Source organism: Psittacula echo (genome assembly GCF_963264785.1).
Source record: "Psittacula echo genome assembly, chromosome: 10".
NCBI classification, from domain to species: domain Eukaryota; kingdom Metazoa; phylum Chordata; class Aves; order Psittaciformes; family Psittacidae; genus Psittacula; species Psittacula echo.
The window spans coordinates 11,896,212-11,919,503 of record NC_137741.1 but is presented as its reverse complement, the minus strand read 5'-3'; the positions used below and the strand labels follow the sequence as shown (position 1 = coordinate 11,919,503).

General features: G+C 39.0%; 2 protein-coding genes across 4 annotated transcripts; both read right to left on the bottom strand.

Moving 5' to 3' along the window:
• Window positions 1–3,599: 3,599 nt before the first annotated feature.
• LOC308225294 (normal mucosa of esophagus-specific gene 1 protein) lies at window positions 3,600–8,018 on the bottom strand. Its single transcript, XM_080626028.1, has 5 exons — window positions 7,809–8,018; window positions 7,658–7,718; window positions 7,272–7,360; window positions 6,460–6,520; window positions 3,600–5,711 (listed from the first exon to the last, which is right to left on the bottom strand). The coding sequence occupies exons 1-5, from the start codon at window positions 7,874–7,876 to the stop codon at window positions 5,643–5,645; spliced, it is 348 nt and encodes a 115-aa protein (XP_080482154.1). The 5' UTR covers window positions 7,877–8,018; the 3' UTR covers window positions 3,600–5,642.
• Window positions 8,019–8,198: 180 nt separating this feature from the next.
• Window positions 8,199–18,203, bottom strand: AFG2B (AFG2 AAA ATPase homolog B). Of its 3 annotated transcripts, none has more exons than XM_080626022.1 (8): window positions 17,004–18,203; window positions 15,835–16,020; window positions 14,357–14,515; window positions 12,899–13,108; window positions 12,277–12,504; window positions 11,520–11,654; window positions 10,739–10,864; window positions 8,199–10,061 (listed from the first exon to the last, which is right to left on the bottom strand). In XM_080626022.1, the coding sequence occupies exons 1-8, from the start codon at window positions 18,078–18,080 to the stop codon at window positions 9,909–9,911; spliced, it is 2,274 nt and encodes a 757-aa protein (XP_080482148.1). In that variant the 5' UTR covers window positions 18,081–18,203; the 3' UTR covers window positions 8,199–9,908. The 3 variants fall into 3 exon arrangements, 1 of the variants encoding a protein (XP_080482148.1); XR_013957715.1 differs by having other exon boundaries at window positions 9,923–10,061; window positions 11,480–11,654; XR_013957716.1 differs by lacking the exon at window positions 8,199–10,061 and having other exon boundaries at window positions 11,520–11,650.
• Window positions 18,204–23,292: the final 5,089 nt, after the last annotated feature.

The following is a 23,292-nucleotide window of genomic DNA, read 5'->3' as shown; positions in this document are numbered from 1 at the left end:
TTAAAAACTGCCAGGCCACTTCAAGTTTGGAGTTACAAAACATGAACAAGTTATTTTGCCATTTTCTGGTAAGGAAACAACCAGATGAATCAACTTTCAGTAACAGAACAGCCCTTACTGAAAACAAGATGTATTTTGAAAGAAGTGGGTAAAGAACAGTATCCCTTAATATTATTATCACTGACATGGCCTTTATTTTTCTGCAGTAGCATAATTAAGCAACAGCTTTCAGTCGAATGGACCCTGTTAACAATTCTTAAGAAAAACTGCAAATGTTTTTATGCGAGTCTATTGAAAGCCAATGCATGCTTATCTAGATGACCTGAATTTCTATTTCATTTTTGTCAAAATTGAAAGGCAATTCTTAAGTATTTACTGTTATTTATGAATATACTGAAAAACTACAGACTTTTGCTTAAAGAATTCATAGCCTTACTACACAACCTTACTGTTATTAGCAAGGCTCCTCTTTCAGTAAAAGGCAGCCCTATGGTGCATTTAGTAGAATATCAGCATACAAAAAAGCAAAGCAAAACAGGAGAGGCAGAAGGAAGGAAACATTACAAGCAGGACCTTCTTTGCTTAACTCTGAATTTAAACCACCAGCCTAACCTTATTCTGATCTACTCACTTTACATATGTAACTTTCTAAAATACAGTGCTAATAAATAACAGTAGAAATAAATTAGGCCAAGAAAATGTTAAGGTTTTCTGATTTATTAGTTTAAGTGGGCAAGACAGAAAGATACTTGGCAAGAACAGATGTGTCAGCAAGTGAAAGAAGGAAGGAGTGTCAGGGGAAAACAGGGAGAAGGGTGAGAGAGATGGAAAGCAAGTAATACCAGAGCCTAGTATAGTCCAGATCAGATGTTTCAAGTTGAAGAGTGTGATTTTTCTACTGCTTGACAGCTGGTAAAAATGGAAGCACATTTATCTGAAGTTTAACAGACATGCACAAACACTTCTTAAACCTTACAGATACAAGGTCACAAAGATGATTAGCTTTATCTGAGGAGTGTTGCATCATGAAGTTCGTATTTGTGCACAATGCTGTGTTATCCATGGTCAAGCTTTGACCAAGAACAGCTGAATGGTGCTGTCAGCAGGGCAGTTGCACACCCATCAGCCCAGCTCCAACAGCATCACACATGTAAGATGCACCACAGCCCACAGCACCCATGCAATGCACTGGGAGAAGCCTTTCAAGTCTTGGATGCAGAGAAAACCAAAACCAAACCTTCTGTGCACACTCCCATTACCAACTGATGAGGGTTTTTCAAAATTAATGTTCTAGGCTAGCAACATTAGCCAATATATGGCCTATATCCTGAAATCCAAATTATTTCTAGGACTCTTCTTTCCAGTACAGCTCCACAACAACTAAAGCTATACCAGCCCCTGAGTTATAGTTTCCTCACAACTCCCTCATTTGCCCCACAGACAAATCCTCACCTATCACGCTGTTGAGTATCTAGGCAGCACACCGCTACAGAAAGGGAGCTCAACTCCCCCAGACACACATCTGGAAACAGGACATCAACACAAAACCCGGAGTGGGAGATGTGCTTTGCTTGTACCTGATCTCTTGGTGAGAGACCTTCTCCCCGCTGCAGTGACCAGCGCTACTGCAGGCTCACAGGCTTCAGGTGGATCCCACGGGTGACCTGATAACGATGCCTGCTGGGCTGGCTCGCTCCCCTCGGCTGCCGGGACGTGCAGGAACCGCTTCACCGCGCTCCTCTGCGGCGGCCCAGGGGGAAATGGAAACTTGGCGCCAAAGAAAGCCCCCTCCTGCCCCGCGGCGGCCCGGCGGAAAAGTGGCCCGGCCGCCTCCCGCTCCCTCACAGCCGCGGTAAAGCGCGGGGCGGCGACGGCACCGGGACACTCATCGCTCAGTTTCACTCATCATGGCTTAATTTGCCACAGGCCCCGGTCTACCCGTGTTGTATGAGGGGCCCTGGGGAGCCCTGCAGGACACCTCTGGGCAGAACACACAGGTAACAAGGTTATCTAAAAGTAAAAGCTAATTACACCCAAATACTTTGGTCATTAAGTCAAGGTACAGCATAAATAGGTTTGGTAAAGCCTCCATGAGGTGTCTGGTAAAGGTGTGTGATCTTCAGTCAGGGTGAGGCCTGTAGGAGACGGGCTGTGTGGACTTGGTGTCCACTCACTATGGATGTCCTTCCACCACCACTAACTGCAGGGTGCAATTAGCAGTGGTGGATGTTTTACTATTGGAAATAGCTTTCAGCAAACACTCTGCCCACTCTTTATTCACATCAGGACCAGAAGGTCAATAGTTAGTATTATCTGCAGTGCCCAGAGTCCACTTCATTGCTAATACCTTTCTATTTCCATTTTAGTTACAGCTTCAGGTGATCTCATTACCTTCTGTGTGCCCTGTATGGCAGGGATGTGCTGTACAGCAAAGACTATGGACAGAGAACTAAAACTGTGTTGAATAGTATGGCCATGTTTGTTTAATCTGAAAGCTTTTTTGGGAGATGTCCAACACCAAATATTGGTCAGATGCAATGAATCATTCCCATTACTTGTGTTTGTTTTCTACAGCTAGTCCTAAGACAACAACCCTCTGCACTGAGACAGATGACAACCACAGGATGAACAATTTCCTCTAATGACTGCATCAGGCCCCTCTGTAAGTTACTATTTGCAACAGAAACCACACGCCCCAATGAAATAACTAGTCAGTCGAGTACTATATTAACAGCAACTTGCAGCAGCAAAATGCAGTGGGTAGGGGACATGAGACACAGAAATGCTGACACCAGGGCTATTGTATGTAAAGAAAACCAAATGGGAAACAGCATAACTCTTGGCTAACTATGACAACACAAGTTCTGTGGTTCAGGCCTTTAAGTACTATTGTAATAACAGGAAAAAAAAAAAAAAGTAATTTATTAATAATTACATGTATACTGCAGAAAGCAACCTTCCATTCTTCCAGAAAGCTATTTACAAGTATACTGCTTTAATGCAGGTGGCTTTTGAAAAGCATGACCATAGATTCTCATGATACATTTCTAACGGTGATTAGAATCACTGAACAAACACTTCTAATGGTTTCTAATCTATATTTGAAAAACATAACAAGCCAGTGAGCACTTTAACTTTGCAATTCATATAAAGTTGGAAGTTGTATAGCTCCATGGAAAAGTACTAAAGAGGGTGAGCAGAGAGTGATTGTTTAAAAACCGAAACAAAATCAAGAACAAAATGGAGCATGAGACAAAACAGAACAGATTAGAGAGAAGTGAAAAAGTTGTTAAACAATTTCAGTGGCCTCTAAATTGTCCATGGAATAAAAAGTCATGGGTTTGAGTAACACATGACATGGAAGACTTATTGTTCTCATAAAAGCTCATAAAATTCAGCCAATTAAGTCTTTAATGTCTTAACTGATGGTAGTAGAATAAGGAAATAATTTGTATATTGCTTTATAGATTTATGTTGAGTAGTTGAGGGAGGAGATACAGTAATTGCTGTTAGCTTGCTCTACTTAAAAAAGTCATCTATGCAGGAGCAAGACTATTTTGTAGGAGTCTGAGAACACACAAAATTGTCCCAAGAACAAATCATTTTTTCAGCACTTTATAATCTTTTCAAAGAGCATGAAAATATTTTGATTTCTCACATTATGTGAAAACCCTCCCCACAAATCTATACTAACAAAAAAAGGCAACTAGTAAAACAAAACATTCTACTACCTTAGCAGGACAGATGAGGGAAGCAACACCCATGACCCATAGCAATCATGCTGCTTAATGCTCTAATGGAGGACACCATTGAAAAGTACTTAAGTAAAAAAAAAAAAAAAAAAAAAAAAATCAAAACCTAACACACTTATTTCCCTAATGCTGACAGATACTTGGTCACATTACTTTCAGACCATACAAGTAATTTACTGAAGAACAAACTATTTTAATTCATTAATCAATTCAGAACACAGCACTTTTTGTTTTGTTTGATACAATCCAGCAGAAATACAGAATAAGTTACAGAAAATATTTAAAAATATTTCTATTTGAATACTGGAACTTGTATTCTTCTGAGCACTGGATTTCTGTGGTTATATGCTATCCAATCATCTTGTAATGTCATTCCTTAAAGCAAAAGCTATGAATGTATTCTGAAGTCTTGTAGTTCCTATTACTCTCAAACATAGACACTGCTGAGTCATCCTTACTTGATAAATATTACGCTGCATATGCACACAAGTATGAGATAAAATAACATTTATTTTTTTTTCCTCAGCATCAATAAATCTTAAGTAAACTTAAAGCTCCTGAAGCCAAACTACCTTAAAATTCAGGAGACACCTTTACTAAGCTGTCTATGCTGCACCAGAGTAACCTAAAGCACTTCCCTATTACTCACTTACAGGGACTTTCCAGTTAGCAGTTGTTTCACTTTTGCTTTCTTCCTCACAGAAACAAATATGCATTCTGAACACCTGTTGTTAAAGAAACTCTAATATATTGTGAAACTGCTTGGAAGGGGACACATACAGAAAATATCCACAAAAGGACTGTTGTACCATTGGATATATGTATTGCCTCATTAATGTACTGGGGGCCTGCTCCATGACATTCCTACCGTGGCCAATCCCTAAGAAAACACAGAGAGGCTTAAAGCAGAACTGGCTCTTCATAGAGCCATTCCTAACTTAAATCTGTTATTTTCTCTTTGTTAAAGCAGATGTCCCCAATAGCATATATCTAGAAATGCTTAGAAGTATTGTTAATGGCGCAGTTCATTTAAGCTTCCGCATAAACCACCTTGCACAAAAAGAATTAACACTATGTAATTAGTTTTGGATAATGCGCATTTCCAAACTCTAGTAACTTTTTCTAAATTGAAACATGAACAGTATTTAAATACAACAGAAATTACCTCATTTCCAATTCCCTTTTACCCATGCTTAATTCTGATGTTCTAATCCTATAGTCTCAAATACACCATAAAATAACCTACTGGACTCATCAATGAATTAAGGTGAGTGCATGTGCAAGTTTTAATATTAGCAGTCGAACATCAGTTTTGACTTAAACAGTCATCACATCTAACAGAAAACAAATGCTAATATACTTTATGACCACATATGTCGCCACACAAAGACATCCTCTGGCTATGATGACTATTAGTCATCATAGGTCAGTATAGAGCATTGAAATACAGCATAGAGTGGGAGCAGATCAGGAATGCCAATTTAGAAGGGCTTTTGGGTGATATCCATTTATCAAATTTTCATGGAATGTTGTAAAGATGTTAATTTTAAAATACATTTTATTTAAAATATATACATTAATGTTTTTGAGGAAACCAATATTCCACACAAAGTGTGAAGGATTTTCCGTCTATAATTAACATCTGAATAGTAAACATTTGACATCAAATGCTCACAGAAAATCAATTATTTGAGACAGATTTTTGGACTGTATGTTGTATGCCAGCTTCTAAAGCAATATGGAACTCCTCATCCAGATTCAAAAAAAAAATGTAGGGAGACCCTAAAAATGTAGCAGAAGCATTTCCGCACACTGATTTCAGTAGTCAAGTTTGTGCAGAAGTGGTTCCACTAGATTCATAGGGTACCTTTTTCAGGCAACAGAAACTTGTTACTTCGTAAGCTTTTTGACACTTTCCAGCTCTTCTATAGGTTTCCATTTCTGACGGATTGTTAATAGCTGCAAGAAATTAACAGGAAAACACCAAAGAAATTAGCAAAATCCCCTCATATCATGCATCAACTTATCCATGAAGGATTTCTAGTAGCTTTACATTTTCACTTCAGAAGCAAGCAAAAATGGCACCTAATGACCTATTTAATAATCTGTTGTACAAAATCTTTTGGATATTAAATAACTAATAATTTAAGTAGTTTCATTTTTCTTTTTCCTAGATGCTCTTCAAAAATAAGATTTTCTCCTTCAGGCTGCAGTACTCAAAACATTCTTAGGCAATTTTGTAATTCAGTAACAAGGCATTAATGAGCATTTCTTCTATATTCTGAATTTCCATTGTTATCAATGGAATTGAGTAAACAGATATTGCAGGGAGCAGGTGCAGGATATGAACCAGAAGTACACCATAAGTTCATGATCAGTCCTAGAATATAACAGCTGAATCCCCTTTATTAAGGAAGGGGAAGATAATTTATGTGAAGTAATAAATAATAAAAAATAATAAAAATTAAATAAAAATAAATAAATAATAAAGAAATAAATAAATTAAAAAATAATAAAAAAATAGCAGTGCTACTTTTAAATAGACACACATCAGCTTAGCGTTTGTATTGTTCTTCAGGTTTAATTTATATTTTTTACATTTTATAATATATATTATTATATTTTGCTAGATTTTCCACATTTAAAAACATTCATTGTGTTGAAAATGTATGTCATTTGCATTGACTATATTATTTGTACAAATTACCTTCTGAGGCTTGGTAGCATCAACAGTTTGCCATGGTTCTGGATTGCTACTCTTGTTAATGCTTTAAGAGAAGGTAAAGCAAAACAGGTATTATGTTTTAGGGTGTAATCTTGCATATATGTTTCTTATAAGAGCTGTCTATTGCCAGTAGAACTATTAATGTAAGTAAGTAGTTCCCTGAAACACAAGTTTACAGGTTTGGGCATTTATATTTTAATATAAGTAATGTCTTGCTTTATTTGCGGCTTCCAAATCACCAAGCAAGCCAACACTGTTCAAGTAGGTATTATTGTAAGGGAAGCAAGCTGAAAAATCAAAACTGAACACGGACAGAGAAGACAAAGGGGATTCTTACCCTGGCAGGCAAAATACCTATTCCTAACACTTTGAATATAAAAGTTCCCAAAAGCTTAGAGTATAGGAGTTAGCTCCAATTATTAGCCAAGTCATTAAAATACTGTTATTCTAAGTTTGTATTGTCAAATGTTCTTCATATACAAGCCAACAGCCTGGCTGCAACATATCTGCATGCCATCCACCTATGTGATTAGTGGAAATTCTTTATAAGGCCATTTAAAAGCTATTACAACTAAAGCAAAGAATATAATTATTACATCTAAAGTTATGAAATAATTCAGAATATGCTTCAAATTAACGAATTTCTTCAGTATTTACAATCTGCAGTATCTTAATTGTTACTAGGAGTCTCGAACATCCATATGGCACTTTTTTGGTGCAAGACATGATGGTCAGACACCTCTGTTGAGTAAAAGAAGGTTAGGGTGAACTCCAGTCAGTAAATTTTTGCTTACATCACATCAGATTTGCAGAATAGGGAATAGATGGAAAAAGAGAATGCCCCAATAGCTGCGACGGATATTATTCCAGCCAGGGGAATGAGCTGAAAGACACAAAACGGAGACAAAAGTTGAACTACTGTCCTGCCTATGGAGCCGTGAGTAAGGGGTGTGAGGGCTACAGTGAGATGTGATTAGCTGTTCAGGTGTGCGAGCTGTACATTACCGCTCACACACCTCAGCTCCAGCGCATGACTCTCAACTCGCATACCTCCCCTGCTATCCCCATCTCCTCTATAAACCGATAATTATTAATGCTAACCCCTGTGTGCCTGCTGGAGCCAGCTGCATCCTCCCAGCCAAGAGGGTTATCTCAGAACCAACGTCTATGACAAACTTACTTCTCTTTTTGTTTTGATTATGTGGAAGAAGCTCGTTTTCATTATCGCGGCGGCTGCGGACCTGTAACAAACGGTTCTCCGTTACGGCGCCCCGGGTCGGGACCCTCCCCGCCTGCGGGACCCAAGGGAGAGGGCACGACGCCCCCGTTACCTGGCAGGCGCAGAGGGAACGGCAGCGCTGCCGAAAAGCTCAACACTGGCGAGCCCTGCGCTCCGCATTATATACGGGCAGCCCCGCCGCTGAGCGCGGGCCGTACCCCAGGTCACGTAGGCGGTACAACGCCCGCCGCGCAGCACCTAGCAGCCCGCGCAGGCAGGGCGCCTCCCAACGGCCGGCCCGAGCAGCGTCCCGCTAGCGAGCAGCGCCGCCCCGCGGCGTTCCAGTCCTCCACAAGGAGCTGCGGAGTGCACTCCTCCCACTTATCTGCCGCAGCTCCTCCGCTCCCTACTGTGGCATTATTCAACTTTGCTTCTGCATTCGTCCTTTATCTTCTTGTTTGTCCCTTTATCCAGGTAGCTGCCTAAAGAGCAATGTATCGAGGCAAAGGCACAGGCAAGGCCTTGGCAAGGTGCGTTCAGTGACGGGAACAGGAGACTGATGTCCCTTTCCCTGCAAGAGTAGCTTAAGCCAAGCCCAAGGCACAACCACTCTATTGTGTTACACAGCTCCTACCTTCCCAATACCCCTGGCTCAGAACTCCTACCAGGGGCAGGCTGGAGGTGCGTGGTGCCTGCAGACAACTCCTGTAAACCGGCTTCTCTCTCTCTTTCCCTCTTGCCCACTGTAAAGCACTAAAACGAAAGAGAGGTTTCCCTTCCTGCATACTCTGCTGGCTCCCCATAGCAAGAAAGGAACGCAATAGGGCACAATTTGTTCCACTGGTCCTTCTAGGGAGTGAGTACAGAAGCATCAGCATGTCTGAAAGATAGGAGCTGCCAGCAGTTTGCTGTCCTCACAACATTCAGGTCTGTCTATTCTAAAGCAACACTCTCAAAAACTGGAAAGCAAACCAGACAGCTACCTTGAAGGTTTTCATACTTTCATCTCCAGCACTGCTGTCAAGAAATCTCTGGCTGTTTGGGAAGCTCATTGGCACTGGCCTACTTGTTACCAGCAATAAAGCAGCAGGATGGTCCCTCTTCAGAAAATGGTGATCAAAGCCACCAAGCTGTAGGACAGTCATTTATATCTGAACCCTTTCCTAAGTTACAATGGCTACTCCCCCTTTTGCCCCACCCAGTCACTAACTGCCTTGGAACTTCTTTTTGTGATCCATCTCACTGTAAACTGCACTGTAGTGTGGTCCCTGGTGCCCATGTTTTGAGAAAGAAATACTTGTTAATGGGTTAATTAAGAGCCTCAGCTGAAATAAGAAATTATCTTTGACAGTGGTGTTGTTCACAAACATTTTCATGGGGAAAAGGAAAAAGTATTTGAAAGCTTCCTACCTGGTAAGTTAAAATGCACACTTATATACATACAATAACAATTTCCCTTGATATATCTACTTATTTTAGAAAATGACCTATAAAAATATATTGACAAAGAATGATTGGATGAGGAAAAGAATTCTGCAGAAAGAGTTTAAAAGCAAACTTCCTTCTCTGAATAAGAAATTATTATAGCTTAATTACAGACTTAGTAACTCAGACTGCTTACTCAATCCCACTGTTTGTATAGCAATCAGTAACTGATCTAAAATTATTCCTCAAAACCCAGACTCTACACCTACAACAAGGTATTAAGCACTGACAACCTTTTCACCATCACTATGTTTTGGAATCTGCTTCTCAGAAAGCAAGTCTGTAGATATGCACATATAAAACACTTGACATTTTCCACAGTATGGGACTTACTTCCTCCCATTTAACAGTCTGAAAGTTTTTCTCATTCTCCCTTCGGAACTTCACAACATATTTTAAATTAAATATTATTATGCCAGTGTTTGTACTGAGATTCAGGAAATCTACAGTAGCAGTAAGCTGTTCCACTGTGCTTTATCTAAGAATCTCAATTACTTGTTTCTAGATGGAAACCTAGCCAAAGTAAACAAGATTTTCATTTTCTCCTCCATTACCGAAATCACAGAATTTTCTCAAGTGAAATTTTACACACTGAAAAATACAGTACAAAAATAAAGGTACAAAAAAAAAAAAAAAGTACAGTATTAAAAAGCAGAAAATATGTAAGCCATTGCTAAATCTTTGTGATGTATTTAGGAATACCTATCCTACATCACTCCTTTTTGTTTCAGGAGGATAATTCTCGAGTATAGATTTTTTCATAAAATTCCAAGTCTTTCATGTTTAAGGATGGTTTTACAGTCCTCAATGATTTTACAAAATGCTCGTGTTTTACAGCAGTCACTTCAAGTCCATTCTCTTGCAACGCCAACAATGCAGCCTTTAAAAGAAAAAAAAAAGGAACAGCTTAAAATGCTTATCATGTTTTAACTGGCAAAGAAATTATTATAAGTAGTCTAAAATACTTTACATCAAACAAAATTTCAGGTAAAGCATCTGAAAGCAGCATCATATAGTTTACGGTTATTGAACAGTAGATACAACATCAAATAAAATCACTGCAACTCTTTCATTCACTTCTTTTATCTGGATTAGACAATATCTTTGATAACTTAAGTTGTTGGATTTTCCTCCCAGTCTTTTGTCTTTTATGCAACTCATCTCAAATACTTACAAGATTTATCTTCTCATTTTTTTTTCTCTCTAGCCTTGACAGCATGTACTAATTTCAGTTAAATATGCTAAAGTTGCTTGCAGTACACAGATTACAATTAATCTAGATGCGAGTTTGGATTACAAAGGGCCATGTGACACAAAGGGCAGTACAGGTCCTTAACTTCTAGTAAATTATCACAGAAAGCCTTTATTCTTATTTAAAGAACTGACCCTTATTAGCTTCTTCAGCTTTATTCGTTCTCTTTGTATTTTCATGACAAACTGTGAAAGAATCCATATACAGATGGCTTGGTAACATCTACGAGCTAGCTCTCTTTTTTCATTGAAAGGTTTAATTTACAGTTTATGTCACAGATTTATTCAACCATGAATATTTCTTACCTCCTTGCACAGATTTTCAATATCAGCTCCAGAGAAGAGGTCTGTTAGAACTGCCACATCTTGTAACGACACATCAGTATCTAATGGAATTTTTTCTGTGCAGATTTTCAAAATGGAAAGCCTTCCCTGTAGGATGGTGCATTTTATACAACAAAACCAAACCAAGAATTAATCGCTCTCCAAAGCAGTACCAAATTAGAAATTAGAACTAACGAAAATCGAGAAGAGTACCAAAGCTACTTAAGTTTTGGTGGAAGAGTGAATAAAATGCTATTAATGGAGATAACCATAAGAGTATTATCTCACACATTAAAGTCTGTTATTCGCAATTACCCATTACTTCATGAATACACAGTATTTTAGACTAAGGAATCCATATTTGGCCTGCTTTGGCTCAACATTTTTTTTGGGGAAGCTCACAACAAGTAGCTACACTACTTTTGGGAACAGGGCAAAAGAATGATTTGAAGCAAGGACAGACAACTTGTTATGGTACTTTATAAACTGCAGCTTGATTTTGTAAATACAGAATTCTACCAGATTTTGTCTGTTTTCTGTATGTGATAGTATAGCTACATACACCACGTCAAATATTACTGGTGTTTAAATCATAAATGCAATTATTCCTCTTTAAGATTCTTCATTGTATCTGAAGTTTAGTGAATCATCCATCAGTTGTTAAATATATTTATTACAGGAATATGTCCCCATTTGCTCTTACAGCGTGCTGGCAATCAATACCTCTCCATTTAAATCCAAGTATGGCTTTGCAATACATCACCTTCAGATCTGGAGGTGGAATATAGATGACCTTGTCTAGCCTTCCAGGACGCAGTAAGGCATCATCCAACATATCTGGTCTATTTGTTGCAGCAACTACCATGAAATCCTTGTTCAAAGTTTCATGAAACTCTAGCTAAGAGATGATATAAACACTTTAGTGCAAAATGGTTACGAACCTAAAGATACTAGTTAACTACTAACAAGGAAAAGGAAAGGACAAAAAGATGATGTATCTTTACATGTAGTTACTTTCCTTTCAATATTAGTATTTTATTTTTCTTCAGGTAAAAAACTGCCCTGGTGCAGGCCAGATTAAGTGATAAGGAAGAAATGTGTGTATTGGTTTTGTATAAAGTATGTATGAGAAAGCATTGCAGTGCTTAAAGTAGGGGGTAGTGCTTAAAGTAGAGATTAAAAGTAAGTCCAGGAAGGAACCTGTATAATAGTAAAAATAACACAATCTAAAAAATTACCTTACTGTCAAGCAAGAGGATTTTTGTGACAGAAGATGAAGACCAACTAGTAATGCTCTTTAGCCTGTGTATTTTGTTCAAAGTCTCATTGAAGAACAGTGTATGTAAAAAGTTGCAGCCTATATACAGTATGTTTTAGAAGTTATGACAGAATAAAAGAGCATCTTGCATATTTTTAAGCTTGAGGTTTAAGGTTAAAAAGTGTGATTCAACAACTAAAATTTCTGGAACAACTGGACAGCCTTTATCATCCTCCCTATATGGAAAAGGGAACATAAATACCTTTCTTTCCTCATCACTTTGTTCTTGACATTGACCCTCAAGCTGCAGCTTGCTTCCTCTTCTTTCTGTGACTTTCAGCCCAATACCATCCAACTCATTGAGAAGAACGGAAAGAACCAGCTCTGAGACACCATGGCTAGTTTTGCAGTGTGACCGAGATCCCAAGATAGAGTCAATCTCATCTAGGAATATGATTGCTGGAGCATTTGCTCTTGCTTGGCGAAAAACCTTTTTTTAACATATTAATAAAGTAAAACATCAGTGCATACATTCAGTCAGGTAAGGAGAAAACACCTATTTACACATACTCTGTATTTCACTTAACTTTAAAGATAGACTCAAAGATTCACAGGAGCTGTTCTGGCTTACATTTATTATAGGCGAGGTCTTACTTAGATTCTTAAATCAACTGAAAACAAAATGGTAGAAATACATTCAAAGTTTAAAACTTGTATAATTTTAGGGCTAGATTCTTAGTTTATATACATCTGAATCCGAAAGCTATCTTATTTAATAGTCAAATGAGAGCTTTAACTATCAATTTTTCAGTGACAAAATTTAGACCATCACAAAAGTCAAGCAAATAATAACCTACAGGCCTTATACAAGTTAAAAACTCTACCTGAGACAAAATCTTCTCTGAATCTCCAACATAAGGTGAGAAGAGGTCAGCACCACTGACAGAGAGAAAGGAACAGTGACAACTTGTGGCCAGGGCCTTCACCAACGTGGTTTTGGCACACCCTGATGGCCCATAGAGAAGAATACCCTTTGGATGAGACAGGCCCATCCTAGCAAATGCCTGAGGAAATTTCATAGGCCACTCAACGCTCTGTCAATACATAAAAAAGTGATGACATTCTTAGTAACAGAACTAGAATTCATAGGCAATCAATAACACTGAGGAATGTATTATTTCCTTTCCTTGGTAGAAACATTAATTTGAAATCAAAGAATACTAGCTTGGTCTTTCTTCATATAGTGCTCCCTTCTTAAAGTGTCCTCTCAAACAGAACTAAAGGCAATTCTTGAGAGATGACAGACAAAAGCTGTCTCTGGCTACACATTCAGGAACAGAGAAGTTCTCTGGATACAAGTAAAGTGTTTTTCAGCTACTCAAAACCATGATTATTTTGCCATGATACTACAGTTGGGAGTGACACCTTGTTAGAAGAGTTCTAATAAACACTGCAATATCTTAATGAAGTATAAAAAAAGTTTTAAAATAAATGGTCAGGGCAATCCCAAGCACAAATACAGGCTAAGCAGAGAATGGACTGAGAGCAATCTTGAGAACGAGCTGGGGGTGTTGGCTGACAAGCAGCTCAACATGAGTGTGTGCTCGCAGCCCAGAAACCAACTGGGTTGCATCAAAAGGAGTGTGACCAGCAGGTCAAGGGAGGTGATTCTCCCTCTCTACTCCACTCTTGTGAGACCTCTCCTGGTTTCCAGTCTCCTGGAGTACTGTGTTCAACTCTGGAGCCCTCAGCACAAAGAAGGTCATGGATCTGCTTGTGTGAGTCCAGAGGAGGCCTTGAGATGCTCTGAGAGCTGGAGCACCTCTCCTATGAAAACAGGCTGAGAGAGTTGGACTTGTTCAGCCTGAAGATGAGAAGGCTCCGGGGAGATCTTATAACAGCCTTCCTATACTAAACGGGGCCTGCAAGGAATCTGGTGAGGGACTGCTTACAAGGGCATGCAGGGATAGGACAAGGGGGAATGGTTTTAAACTAAAAGAGAGATTTAGTTTAGATATTAGGAAGATATTCTTTACTGTGAGGGTGGTGAGGCACTGGAACAGGTTGCCCAGGGAAGCTGTGGCTGCCTCAACCCCAGATGTGTTCAAGGCCAGTTTGGACAGGGCTTTGAGCACCATCGTCTAGTGCATGGTGTCCCTGCCCATAGCAGGGGACTGGAACTAGATGGTATTTATGGTCCCTTCCAACCCAAATAATTCTGTGATTCTATGAAATACAATATGTAATAAGGTAATTTGAAAGATAATTTCCATCACGTAGCATACAGAACACCTTGGAGGACATGGCTATTAGAAACTAGTTGGATTTGTCTTATCCATTACCTGTTTTAACTTTAATTTCACATCTTCAAGACCCCCAATTTGCTCCCAAGTGACAGGTTTACACTCTGTTAGTCCAACTGCACTTCGAAAAGAGGATGGCTGAGTTTTTTTAAAAGCTTCTTGGAAATCTGCCATGTTAATCACTGTTTTCACTGAATCCTGAAAAAATACAGATAAAGCATATAACAATATTTTTTACACAGTAGCTTACAATGCTGCATTAGTATGCAAAATACTTCACAAAATGCTAAATGCAACTAATAAAACAACAAATTCTCACCCTAACAAGCTTAAGCACTGCAGACACAAAGCTGTAACACGATGTAGTCTCTTTAGCAGCAAGTTTTTACACAGGAAAAAACGATAAGTTAACAGAAACTAATCTTTTAGAAAAATCTACTGTTCCCTAAATCACAGCTCCATTAGACACTGATCTGCTAAGTCAAGTGGTTACTAGTTTCAGAGTTATTATATACCAAATCCTAGACTGTCTTGAATACATACAAAAATGTTCTAACATCTATTTTTACCACACAAAGTAAGGCATTATCTCAAACAGGCCATAAAATACCATTATGAAACAACAGATGCAGTTAACAGAACTAAGAAGCATTTTACAAAAGTGCTTGCATTCTCAAGGCAAATAGGCAATCTACTTATTAATTATTTTCATTTCTCCATCTACATCTTTTTGGGATAGCAAGCTCAAATTATTTTATTATTTTCAGTATTTGTAGGGTATCTGGAGGAGATGGAACTTTTAGAGATACGATGCTCTCTTTTTTTCTTATCCCTGAGTGAAGACAGGGATAGGAAAATTCTCTGTACAGATTCTCTGTAGATGCTCTGACTCTGGTAATTTTGCAAATACCACGTTAAATTTCCACCAAGCCATTCCAGATTAAAACCTACGTATCTGTGGTATATTTCACTTCTTGTAAAAGTCAGATTAAATAAAAAGAGTATTAAGAACTTTATACATATATGGAATTGGAGAATTGCTAAGAAATTAAATTTCTGCACACTGGGCAGCTGTATACCTTGTGTCTACAATGTTATACCTGGCTCTACAACACAAATGATAACAGATATTATCACTAGCAGTTATATTTATGTGTCAACCTAACTGTAATTTGCAGTTATTATTAAGTAGAACTCTAAATCACCAACAGCTTCAAAAGAGAGCTTTGGTGGACATTATAATTCAGTTTGCCAAAGACTAAAATCTCTGCACAATCCTAAAAAGATAAGGATAAAAAAATTTCAGCAAAGCTTTTCAACCAGAAAGGAGAAAGCAGTATTTTCAGGTGAGAGCTGAAAGGACCAGCATATTTACATTTATAAGACAGCTGGTATTTTCAGTATTTTAATTTGTGAGTTCTTCAACTTGCTGAGCTTTCCAAGTAAGGCTGAGTATTTATGGGGAAAGGCTAGTACAGATATTAATGACATTCTTCTTGACTAATATGCAACCATACCAAAGAGCTGTGGAACACAGCCTGCATAGCAGCTTCTCTGCAGAGTGCTGTAAGGTCAGCTCCAACATACCCAGTTGTCATTTCTGCCAGTTTAACCAAATCAACATCTGTACAAATTGGCATATCAGATGTAAGCAACTGCAGGATGGATCTTCTCTGCGTAAGTGTTGGGGTCCCAATAACAACCTAAATCAAATATGGTAAACACAAATTTTAAATAGGTATTTTGCTGTATTCCTCTTATTTTCTAGACATAGGCAAGCAGCTTGGTCTCTGCTCTACACTGCTTACTTAAGATTTATACATACTTACATTTCAACTAAAAGAGTTTTATAAGAAACATTACCAGCACTATACAAATGACAAACACTTAAAATACTCTTCATTTACACTTACTTTCCAGGTGAACAGTGTTTGCATAAGCAGTTGTTCATAAGACACTGTCAGCTAGTGTATATCAAGTCCTAATTTAAAGCAATTTTATTGTGAAACATTGTGAAATCAATTAGATAAACATTCATACGTTAAAACCCTGGTAAAATACCACCATAAAATATGTCTCAAGAACTCAAGAATGAAAATTATACTTGTGAAAGCATTAAAGAACTGCACTAAACTGGACGACCCAGGAGTGCAAGCAAAATAAACAACACAAGCAAAAGCATCCTGCATTGTGTAAGTGTTCTTTCTTCTTTAGACTATTAGGTTAGAAGTTTTCCAGAGTAGACCGAGCCTCTGTTACTGAAATCTGAATAGACTTTTTGACACAATGGGTTACTAGTTCTCTGTCATGATAAACTTTTAAGGAGACATGTATAAATCTTTAATCTGGGATTTAAATGAGAAAAATCTAAGTCTGTAATGCTAAGCATCTGTAAGCAAAAGGAAACCCTCAAGAAGATGTTCATGACTTCATCATGAAGAAGCATAAAGGCTCCCCTTGTCCATTTCCAAGTATTTGGAACTCCCAGCCTCAGTAAAATGTGCTTCCTACCTTACCCAAGCTGCAGCAAACTAAACAAACAGGGCCTACCTCAAGCCTCTAGAATCCCACTATGAAACCTGACCAGCATACTCAAAAAAATTTTAAAATTAATTTATTAACTTGCCCCTGCACAACCTCAAAAGGAAAGAAAAAAAAGAACATATGAATCACAGAGCTTGCTTACCTCTCTGTCAAATCTCCCAGGTCTTCTCAGGGCAGGGTCTAAGGCATCAGGCCTGTTTGTTGCTGCTGTAATGACTATTTTACCCTTACTACCAACACCATCCAGCAGTGTTAGTAATTGAGCAACGATACGATCTTCAGGAGCATTGTCTGACCTTCCCCGCTTTGGGCATAAAGAATCAATTTCATCAATAAAGAGGATGGTTGGGCCTTCATATGCCATTTCTCTGGCCTTTTCAAAGACTCTTCGTAAATTCTCTTCACTTTCTCCCGGTCTTGAACCATAGACGGCTAGGCCACTGATGCACAAGAGATATGCACCCAGTTCTTTGGCTACTGCCTTTACCATAAGGGTCTTCCCTACACCCGGGGGCCCTATTAGTAGCACTCCATTAGGGACAGAAAGCCCTAGCTTCTTAAATGTCTTTGGAAAGCGGAAAGGCAAATCAATAATTTCTTTCAAAGACTTTCCCACATCATCTAGTCCTGCAATTGAAGTTTTTGCTGTGTCTTCTGATAAATGTCTGTACCATTCATAAGTGATCACTTCCTTAATCTTTACACTTGTCTGGGGGGTTATCAATCCAGCTTCATCCACCAAAGGGTCTACAGAGAGTATTTCAATACACATGACAGGATTTTTGAGATTTGGGGCAACAGTAACAACATAATGAAGTGAAACATAAATATTTCTTAGCAGTTCTCTGATTGTCTCCTGCAACACTGCTCTGGGAGTCGACTTTTTCAGAGCAGCACTCTTAAGGACCACTCTCACAGTTGCCTTTGTTAGCTGGCGGTACTCCAAGAGCTGCAACTGGCCCACACTCAGCGTAAAGCCCGTCACATCCCTTTCCGTTACACCGGCGGTGCTGCAGGTCAGATCAACCTGCAGGTACCCGTCCGTCAAGTCGTGCCTGGGCCACACCGTGCACAAGCAGCAGCCCGCAGGAAGGGAAATCCTCAGCGGGGCGCCGATCCTGGCTCCCAGGAAGGACAGTGTGGAGGGTCCTACCCTACACCTCTGGGTGCCTTCGTCTCCCGGGTCAAGGAGGAGCAGCTTTAAGGCTGCCCTCTCCATCGAGGGCTTGCACGCCGCTCCCTCCCCGAGAGAAGGCAACCCCTGCTCTGCGCGAGCCCGTCCAGCTCCTTACTCACCCCGCCTCGCGTCGCCTCGGGCCTCACGCTCCGCCAACACCACACAGCCGCGACCTCCCTCTCACCCCAACCCGCCACGCGCCACTCGCCGCCCGAACCGGAACCGAAACCGCTCCCGCGCAACAACCACGCCGCGCTGTGTTACGCTGCCGTGTACAGCGCTGTGCTGCACTGACAGGAAGCCACGGCGCAGCAGCGGAGCACGCGCAGCAGCGGAGCACGCGCAGCAGCGGAGCACGCGCAGCAGCGGAGCACGCGCAGCAGCGGAGCACGCGCAGCAGCGGAGCACGCGCACTGCAAGAGGGTTCGCGCGGGAGTTGGTGGCTGCCGTCAGGCTGCTCGTTTAGGTGCTGTGGAGGATGATTGTGGTTGAGGCGTTGACAAATCGCTGCCCATGAGATAAATGCTGTTTTCTAGTCACGAGTTGCCAGCTGCAGCTCTGCTTCTCGGCTTCTTATAGCCTCTTCCCATAAACGAAATGATTGACCACCTCCTCATTGCCACTCTGCTTGTTCTCCACAGCTGCTTTTGGTGGGGCTCACTCGTTTCCTTCATTTCTCTTCCCTCGTGTTGGGTTGACCGTTCCCATGTCCCAGGTTAGTGCTTCTCTTGGCGCTGGGCAGCCCCACTTTCACCAGCGTTTGGAGTTGAGTCAGCTGTAGGTACGTGTTAAGAAAAATATGTGTGGAGCTATGCAGCTGACTTGAAAAACTTCTGATAGAATTGATTAGGACACATTTATTCAGCAATTGGTAAAACTGTAATAGGGTGCTCTTCTGACAAATGGTTAGAGTTTAAGAAGAATTAATTGTATAACTTTTTGGTCCACCAGCTTGTTAAACCGTGCCATGAGTTGTGCAATATTTTTAATAAAATCCTTCCTGGAGATCTGTCAGCATTGTGGGATATAAGAGAAAATTGTGATTTATAAAATTCAGCACATGTGTGGTTTTATTGTAGCAAGTAGCTTCATTGTAGTTTAAGTTACATGTTCTTCATTTGAGACCACATGCATACAAGAGTTGCGATCTCAGGTACATGACACTGGTCAGATGCAGGTATATTCGCAGAAAACAGAGGGTAGTTTAAAGCAATGGCTACCAGCTGTCCAGCTTGTGTTTTGAAGGCCCCTGGAGGGGAAGCGTAACAAAATCTTTTTGATGGTTTCCTGCTTAATCACATTTCTGACTGAATCAAGGGCTGTACGCAAAATACTTTAATATGCCATAGGAACAAAAGCAGGCAGTGGTAAGAGAGCTGGTTTGGCTAAAAAAAAATTAAATTATGAGTAGGAACTCATAAGAAAGGTGTAGGGCTGAGCAGTGTGAAAACCAGAAAGCTGCCTCCTTATGCCTAATTATGTGCAAAAGAGTCCATGTTATATTTCCTTTCAATTCATGGCCAGATTTTCTCCTTTCAGTGTTAATTTTCTGTTCCTTTTCTCCTGGATATCTACTTAATGTTCCTTTTCATAGCATGTGTTTATACTGTGCATATATGCGAATACTCATTTGGAATATGCAGACTTATTAAGTATTTAGTATGGGACAGACTAATGTTTGTCCAGAGAATGTACAGATAAAAGATTATGAGGGCTTTCATTCCAAGAAGGAGAATGTATTTTCAAGCCAATGTCTTATAAAGACATTCTCTTGTTTTCTTTCTTTCCGTCAAAGGTTGCCATAAACATGAGTGCCCTCGAGTATGTACTTGATTAAACAAAAAGCATGCTCTGTTTAAAATGGTAGATCTGTGTTTCAGAGTTCCAAACTGGAAGTGGTAGACCCTCTGCTTGGTATTAAAAAGTTGTGTTTAGGAAAGAAAAGGATGGAAAAGTGCATATGTGAAACAAGCTCTGTGGTTTATGCTCTATATAGTTGTTCTTTGTAACAGACTTATTGTAACATCTGGAAAATCTGATTTCTTATCAGAAGGAAAACACCTGCAAGTCTAATCTTGAGTGGCAAAGAATTCCAGGTAATAGCTGTTAGAATTATTGATTTCAGTTTCTGTTGGCTTTAGTGAGGACAAGTTTAGATCTTCTTCCTAATCTGTTTTTAAATGACAAATGCATGGAAGAGGTGCTTCGCAGTGATTCATTTATTTTTCCGATTTAAAATTTACTTTGATACTGATTTGCATAAATATAATTGGATAAGTACAGCAACCTATCCAATTTTCCTTCCTGCCTTCTGTTTATCATCATTATGTAATCCTTGTCCTTCTTTATAATGAGAAAAGCATCATTATGGCAAAGATGATGAGTTAGTTAACTGGCAATAAATTGTGATTTTGTGCATCGCACTGCCATGCAAATGCTTGTGTCAGTGCAAAGAATGGCTTGAAATGGGTGGTTGGGAGGGGAGGGTTACAGCCAAAAGAGGTCACAATTCCAGCTTGTGTTGTCGCATTGATTGTGGAAATGCAGGTGATGGTTTAGGGGAAAAACAAGACAAAGCCACCAGCCTGCTTGTCAGGTATCTACCAATAATAATTTTTGAAATATGAACGGATACTTGTTTCAGAAAAATATGAAATGGGAATGAAGTAGTAATTCATGATTCACAGTAGTCTTACATAAGAACAGTTGATTTGACAGTGTTGATGTATGCTGCTGATATTTTTGGTTTTATTCTACCTGTGAGTACCTATGAGTTACTAAGTGTAAAACATACATCTAACAATAACACTCTTGGTGTCCAACATAAAAATTACTCTATTGTTCCTTGCGGAACACATCTCAGTGAATTTTTTAACTTAAACTTCTTTGATTTTTAACTGTAGTATATTGTTGTAATACTAAATATTTTACTTTAAACCAGTGATAGTTCAGGGGTTTTTTTTGTATAATGAAGTGGGGCCTAAAACTCACTAAAGCAACTTTTTGAAAGTGTGCAGGATTGACTTTTTTGGAGCAAACTGTGGAATCAAGACCTTATTTGTATATTTTAATGGAAAACTTCGCTGAATGACATTGCTCTGCATTGGAATGCATGGCTTTTCATAATCATGCTCCTGAATAATTTACAGACCCCAAAATAACAGCAACAAGATAGCATAAAGGTATTCCACCAAGAATCTAGTTTAAACTGACAAAAAAATAAGAATGTTTTAAACAGTTTTCTTACTATTCACTAGATGGCAGCTGATCTTCAAGAATGGTTATATTTCTCCTTTCAGATCTGATAATTTGAAGGGAGTAGTCATCAGTTTTTGGAGAAATCAAATATTGTCCAGCGTTGTCTTCATTTCTAATATGAAACTGAAAAACCAGCACAGTGAATGTTCAGATAATTCTCTGCTTCATTACTGTTTCATGTTGGGTTTGTTGCTGTTTATTTCTGGGGAAGAATGTTCCTTTATTCTTTGCTTTCATATTTAGTGGGCCAGATTAGCTTCTTTTTAAGGAGAACATACAATAATAATATTCTAAAAATAAAGAATAATATTTGTGTTTTATATATAAATATTGGTTTTTTGTAGAATAAAATAATGTGCAAAATTCCCAATTATGGCAATTTACAAAATCAAAACAACAGTGTCTTGTTACAATAATTCGCTGTATACTAAATGAAGAAGATATTAAGCTGATTACATTTAGATAAGTTTGACTATAGTATCAGAACTGAAATTTCTATTTTAAACTGACAAATTATCAGTTTTTAGCATAGTCTTTTTAATGGTTAATGGATTTGAAAATGTGCTGTGATTGTGAGTCAGATAAAGATAGCTTAAAGTGAGTAGATGCCATGTATATACTTCAGGGCAGAATCTTAGTATTTGTGAAAGTTGTGTGACTAAGTCTAAATGTTGGATTATACTTATGCTAAATATTATACATTTCAGACACCAGGCTCTGTTACAACAGAGCTTCATAAATAAATTGTAAAGACGTGCTTAGAAAAGGAGTGGAAAGAACTTTTGTATGTCTGCATGTCTTTATGGGAGGGCCACCCTCAATGTGTTTACTTAATTTTCTAGTGAATATCCAGTCTTGTATCTTTGTACGGAAAAAGTTCCCATTGTAGTTAGCAGGAAATTTGGATGTGTGAGGCATGTGAGATTAGGCTCTGCATTTCTCAAAGAGTGCAGAAAATCTCTCTCTGCTGCCAGAAAGCTATTGTGAAGTTACTGCACCTTGGGTAGTATTCTTGATGCATCTCTGCAGGAAGTTACTGCTGTCACTGAAGAAGCACCAGAAAAAAAATGTTTGCCCGCAGCTGAAGTCTTCCAATGAAAGTCAGTTGTGTCTGCATAGGTTGTCAAGGAAACGATTTTATGCTAAGACACTACATTTACTTGGAAATGACTTGAGGCCCCACTGCACATTGCACGCTCTTGACAGTTCTTTAGGGTGGTAGCCTTTCCAAGAGGGGAGAAATAAACAGCATCAGCTAATTTAACAAGACACATTTATCAATTTGCCAGTAATTGTCTTTAGCATTAGGGATGCTTGGTTATCTGTTTCAGCATAATATGTAATCCAGTGGGTCGCTCGATCTGATTTTGGATATGGAATAGTGAGATCCTTGTGTGGTATTCAATATAGGAATGAGAGGAGACTCTGGAAAATTACAGAAGGACCATGCAAGACTGAGGGACTTAGCAATAAAATGGCAGATGAAATTCATTATACATAAATGTGGACTGATGCACAAACAGAAGAGCAATCAGAGGGAAGGTTCCCTTTTATAGCATCAAGATAAATGATTCTCTGAAAATGTCAGCTCAATGATTGATGTGCAAAAAGCAAATAAAGTGTTAGCATTAACTAAAAAAGGAACAGAGAACAGAACAAAACTGTCTCAGGTCCACTGTGTAAATTTGGGGCTCACCTGTAAATTAGGCATTTTGGGTATAGAAATCTGTAGTAGAACTGGGAGAGGTTCAGAGATGGCAGCAGGAATAATCAAAGGTCTGAAATTGCTTCAGAGCAAGAAATAACTAAAAGTAGACTGTGTCTCCTCAACACACAAAGAAAACTGAGGTGGCTGTGGAAGGGATTTACAAAGTCGTAATTTGAATGAGAAAGGCCTGTTCTAAGGGTCTATTTCAGTGCCAGAACTAGTGATGCTAGTCAGACCTCCTTTCAAAACAAAGAGATAATCCATCACATGATGAGTACTGCATCTGTA